At 41.4% G+C, this 6,079-nt stretch overlaps 1 protein-coding gene across 1 annotated transcript in view; it reads right to left on the reverse strand.

Annotated features, from left to right (window-relative positions):
* Positions 1–2,771: 2,771 nt before the first annotated feature.
* The window catches only part of LOC106809136 (28S ribosomal protein S14, mitochondrial-like), a 9,637-nt gene continuing 6,329 nt past the window's right edge, over positions 2,772–6,079 (reverse strand). The window contains exons 2-3 of the mRNA XM_014812110.1: positions 5,348–5,572; positions 2,772–3,102 (exon numbers count right to left, since the gene is read on the reverse strand). Coding sequence (XP_014667596.1) covers positions 2,920–3,102; positions 5,348–5,572 — 408 coding nt within the window. The 3' untranslated portion in view covers positions 2,772–2,919. The remainder of the gene's footprint in view (positions 3,103–5,347; positions 5,573–6,079) is intronic.

Here is a 6,079-nt window from a genome sequence, read left to right on the forward strand (position 1 = left end):
GGGCTGCGTGCGTGTGCGTGTGCGCGTCAAGCTGAGAGGGTCTATCGATTCTATGCCGGAACGTACCCTGGTACTATCTAATATGCCGGACCGTACCTCGTCTACTCCACTAACGAGTCTAGGGAGTCGCCTACGCCTACTCTCTAACCCGAACCCGAACCTGAACCCTAACTTTAACCCTAAACCTAATCCTAACCCTTTAACCATATCAAATAGTGACCAGGGTACGTTCCGGTATACCGGACCGTACCCAGGGTACGTTCCGGCAGTACCCTGGGGGACATAGACCCTATATGAGCCTTAGTTTGATTGAGCAGCTCGCGTCGTACAGGGGTCGTATAGTGACGCTCTTACTCTTCAGTGGCAAGCGCTAAGGGCGATAAGCACTGATCTCTATAATATATTCTGATTATATTATAGAGATCAGTGGCGATAAAGGCTAATTAAGGCGCTAAACGATAAGGGCGCTTCGATCGCACGCTAACGCTATAAAATCAATCGAAAGCTTATCAGTGTCGATCGAGGTATCTAGTTGTCGGGTAGGTGTGGGGGAGGGAGTGGGCAGTTATAAGCTAGATTGTGGACGAATATAACCACCACTAGGAAACTATAACTGCTCGGGCTAGTGTACAGCGCCGTACCGTTAAATTCGTACAGCGCCCAGTTCAGGATATTTACGTAGACAAGGCCTGTACTGTATACGTGATTTATACGTAGACAACGCCTTTCCCGCACATTCGTACATTCGTTGCTCTTTGATTTCAGCTATCAGCGCAATCACTTTACACCATAACGTAGCACGTCGATTCGCGTCGGACTTAGTTTAGCATACATTGCCCGTTGTCAGAAGCAACACAAATAGTTAGGACTATCATGCATAAGCCTAATTAAAATGTTTTAACCTTTGCACGATATTTCTCTTTAAAATTAAGTTGTACGGCATTTGAGGCTTATGATATCAATGCTGTTTCTGACAACAGACCCCAGGTTTACGCTTCGCACTTGCAGATACAAATAAGATAAGTACACGCACAAGCTTATTCTTATCAAGAACGAGTCGGGAAAACCCACTTGAAATATTTTACTATACATGACGTATATACCTATTGGAACGATGTAAAGCCTTACATTCGGATTACAACCAATCTTTGTTATCCGTTTATCCATTCGTGCTCATACACACTACCAGTGTCATTATTGTCATTAATTTGTCATTGTTTGACATTGCATTGGTTGACATTACATGCCATTATTTACCTTTATTAACCCCTGACACTACGCATCAATGTACGCACATTAGGCCATCCTTAAAAAATTATATGTTTGCTGTCCTCCGACCGACCCACGAAAATAGCTGCGACCCAAAAGTTTTTTTTGACATTTTGGGTTCCATTTTTTTACATTCCTTATAGTTAAGACTGAAACACAAAGCATGTGTGGCAAACATGAGAACCGACTTAAAATAACTATTATGCCTCACACACAAAAAAGACCTACCTACCTACCCACTAAAAAAATCATGGGTCGGGGGACAGCAAACATAGAATTTTTTAAGGATGGCCTTACATCACAGTCAATCAGCGACAATCCCACATTTATCGCCCGCCATAAATCACTGCGGTGAACGTGGATATAACAATCAGGGTCGCAGTCGTAAAACATCTCGGACACGAGCACGCTGGATGCTATATCGCACGTGACAACATCGCTATCACACATGCTAGCCACGTGCTCGGTGGCTATCACGCGAAACAAATATACAAAGAAATAATAATAATATTCGAGATCCGCGGACTTATCGGCGTAATAGCGATCGACCTATCGACCGAGCACTGTCCTCGCGTGGCACGGCAAGCATGTTGAACCATACGAGTCCGCGATAACGCCTGCCGGATTGGGTTCAATGAAACATATGTGCAAACGATGAAGAAGAGGCCAACGCAGCTTATTCTGTGTGTTGTCATGGAAAAAATGAGAGAAGCCCTGCCCACCTCATCAATAGTCTCTTCCTCCTCCTTCTCCAACTCTTCTAACCGCGCGCTCTCTCTTGTTCTCCAACACCGCGCCATCTTCCTTTTCATGAACTACTCGTGTCACGCCTCCACGTCATCTACACTGTGTCTACACCGTTATACGTCACTATATATTCCCAGATGAAGACACGATACTGCGGGCGACTCAGGCCTATTATGCACACCCACGATCCAAGTTAGGGCGCACTCTAACGCGCAATGAGGCGCATATACATATACGTGTGCGTACGTGCGTGCATCTTTCTTTCACTTCCATAACGTTGACGCAACTTAACCAAGTTTGTAATAACTGAAACTAGGAAAATATGGTTCCCCTCCCAACTGTGTAATGGTTTGACCCAGGCTCGTTGCTGTTCTAATGGCTCTAACTATGGCCCGTACACTGCATCTGCACATTTAGAAGCATAATTACGGGCTTTATAAGTGTATTAGTGTTCTCAAGAGTTCCCAGTCAATGACCAATCAATTCATATACATTTCTAGGTAAGTTATAGTTCTTGTACCATATTAGCAACATTACTTCATTTCAGAATATGGTTTTAACATTGTCATCCACATGGTATAACAGTATAATTTTGATGCTGACGTTTATAACGCTCGTTGATAATCTCGCTATCATACTATATCCCCATCAAAGTTATGTGATTAATACCATTTTACCTGCAATGTATCTAACCCAAGCTATTCTGGATAGACTAAAGGAAGTTAAATGCAATAAAAGTCAATAACTCAACACAATAAAATTCACCTAGTAAATCCAGTACTTTATTAATTCACACTTATGTGAAAGATCTAACTAATATGACATAAATTCACAGAATACAGGAATTCATGCTGAGGTGTTCCTAAAATAACATCATCAACGATTAACATTAATATACTTTTACTACCAACAAGATCTTTTAACCCCAGAGAGGTAGTTGTAATCAGCTAAGTGGCGGAATATGAAACGGCTGACCCTCCAGCGCTTTAGCAATCCTCTCGCCCTAGAAGTGACTATGCAGCGTTTGTGACATCGAGAAATGCTCCCGTCTCTTGGCATGGCAGCAATTTCTGTATCAGCTATTGCCTGCAAATTTAAAGCAGCTGCCTTATTAAGTGTTTCCCTAACGCTTTTGACTACACTAGAATTATTAATCATCATAATGGCATATACTGTACATACGTGAACAATATATTATACTAAAACAATACAATGACTAGCCACCGTATAAATAAGGCCGGTCTTTGGAAACAATACAGCCATTTAGCATGAGTACATGATAGCAAGTATTACATTGACATGATGTCTTTTGATACCATGTGCGCTTGATTTCACAATTATTTATGAACTTCCAAACATCACATTAGACTCCATACCAGGCTTTCCATATTTATTTGGATTCTGTGCCTACACAAAACTTCATTAACCAATTGCAACTATGTGCCGAATATGAATGGCACAAACGAAACCATTTTGATTTTGGCTACTATTGTTGATGGATAGACACTTTTTCAATCACATTATTAGTTCTACTGATAGTGATCATATCAAATAAACTAAAATGGGATGTTTAACTTTAAGGGCGCGACAAACCCGCTTGCCCAGGGCAACCAAAATTCTTTTTTATTGAATGTGTAGACGATTGTACAATTGTCATCAGCCAATCAGAGTTGTTCAATGATACTGACGTAATAGCGATGTTTCATGTTTAGTATGTCATGTCATGTAATAGCAATGCACGCACACACTCATGCACGCACGTGTACGTGCACACGCACGCACGCACGCATGCACGCACGTGTACGTGCACACGCACGAACGAACGTGTACGTGCACACGCGCGTACACACGTATTTGTGCATGCGCACACTCGCACGTATATGTGCATGCGCACACTCGCACGCACGTGTACGTGCACACGCACGCACTCACGTGTACCTGCACACACACGCACGTACGAACCAACGCACTCATGCACACACATGTAAAATCGCCTAGTGTGTCCGGCCCTAAAACGTTTTGATATTATCGGGCGATTATTTCAGTCGCCCGACTCAATCGCCTAGTGTGTCCACTCGACTATTTAATTCAGAACATAAACAAAAGTTACAGAACAAATAAATGCAGAAACAAATAAAATACAAAGAAATACAGAAAGCAGAGGAAAATAAAAACACCTTATGGCGTTCGAACGCGGTCCCTTACGATCCCGAAGCGAAAGCTCTACCGTTGAGCCACTGAGACCGACATTAAATTTCTGGATATAGAAATCAGTTAACCCTAACCCTAACCCTAACCTAAACCCTATCCCTAATTCTGAAATAAAACAAAATTAGCAAAAAGAAAAAGAAAAAAAAGCCTCTGTGCAAAATTCGTTCGTATTTGCAAGATGGTGTGCGTGCGATAGTGGGCGTGTCCTAAAAATTGTCTAGCCAATCACGTTGCTCAATTTTTCTTCCATAGCTATACGGTTTGGGAATCGCAAATTCGCAACCCGGCCCCCAGGCCAGGCATGGTCATTACGTGATCAGCTACCTCAAATATTTGCCCCTCTACTGCAACCTGTGAACGAGGATTATCTTTGCTGAAGTACACAAAAACAGATTATAGTGGTAACACTATATACTGTGCTGTCAGTCTATTATATCTGCATGCATGCACCGCTATATTCTCTGCACTTACAATCCAGCTTCAAATAAACGTGAACATATTTTATTAATTTATTGGGAGTGTGGTGGGTTTTTGATAATAAACTGACACTTAACAAATTAAAAAATTTAAACAAACTGCGTGCTGTGTCCCAACATGAATATATTTTGTATACAAACTCGTATCAGCTGTTCAACTTTCTACCGTGCTGTTAAGTGAAATGCTGGATGTTGACTAGTTGGACTTTCATTTACGTTATTTACCATTTAAATTCATATTAGAAAAAAATCTCATGTATTTCTTTATGTGTTTCAGGCAAGTTTTTTTTGTAGCACCCTTATTTTTTGTAGGGTACTACTCAAAGGGACAGGGAATGATAAGGGCAGCAGAGGACACAGCATATGGACAAAACGGATGGAACTGATGAGAGAGAAAGTGTGAATGAGGCCCGTTCCTACACACAATCACATAATCTAGGTGGTATGACAGTCAAAACCTGTGTTACCTGTATAGACTAACCACCTGTCTGTTAAACCCATTTTGTTTATTTCCATTGAGTGGACATTTTACAGTGAATCCATCTCTATAGAATGGCCACCTGTCTTCAAAGGTCAATTTTACAGTTTCAGTTGAGTAGCCCTTATATACAGGTTTGATTAAAATGAACTTTTTTCATGCTTACTCTTAAATCTGCTGGTAAAATGTCATTTTTCCTCAGAGAATTTACTCTGAGGCGTTCAGGCGCCCACTGCTTTATTGTCCATCTTCTTTTGAAATCTCTCCTCATCCTACAATCTTGCCATTTCCCAGCAGCAACACCAGTCTTGCCATATTTAATTACAAGTGGAGCTATATCAGAATAGCATCGCTCTGACCCGTGAAATATCACACCACCGATTCGAAGAATCTGAAATAACAATTTTTCTGTAAGCGATAGGTTTATTCCTGTCTAAAACACGAGACTACAATGCGAAGCATAAGCTCAACAAAATTTACTACAGTAAAACTCGCGTAAGTCGACATAGTCTGTCGTCAATTCGCGTAAGTCGACATGGAAGTCAAAGTCGACTCCCGATTCGCTCTCATAGTAAATCCATTGGAATAGCCCTGCCTAAGTCGACATTTATAAGTCGTCATTATGTACAAGTCGACGCCCTCAGACAGGTCCCATGTAATACAAACAACAGTAATTTCCCATCTGTAAGCAGGGGTAGAAATTAACTTTTGAACAAGAGGGTCCAACCCTAAGTGTGCCCTACCCTCAAAAAAAGGGAGTCCGCAGCAAAATGAGGGAGTCCGCAGTCTGAGGTTCAAAATTAAAAAGATATTACAATAACGCATACATGTGTTTTATTTTTAAGTGCATGCCAGTTGCAGCGTCTCCCAAATTTTTCTTTGCACATTAGCTGAAAAA

The sequence above is a fragment of the Priapulus caudatus genome, unplaced genomic scaffold, assembly GCF_000485595.1.
Source record: "Priapulus caudatus unplaced genomic scaffold, Priapulus_caudatus-5.0.1 Scaffold331, whole genome shotgun sequence".
Taxonomy (NCBI): Eukaryota; Metazoa; Priapulida; class Priapulimorpha; order Priapulimorphida; family Priapulidae; genus Priapulus; species Priapulus caudatus.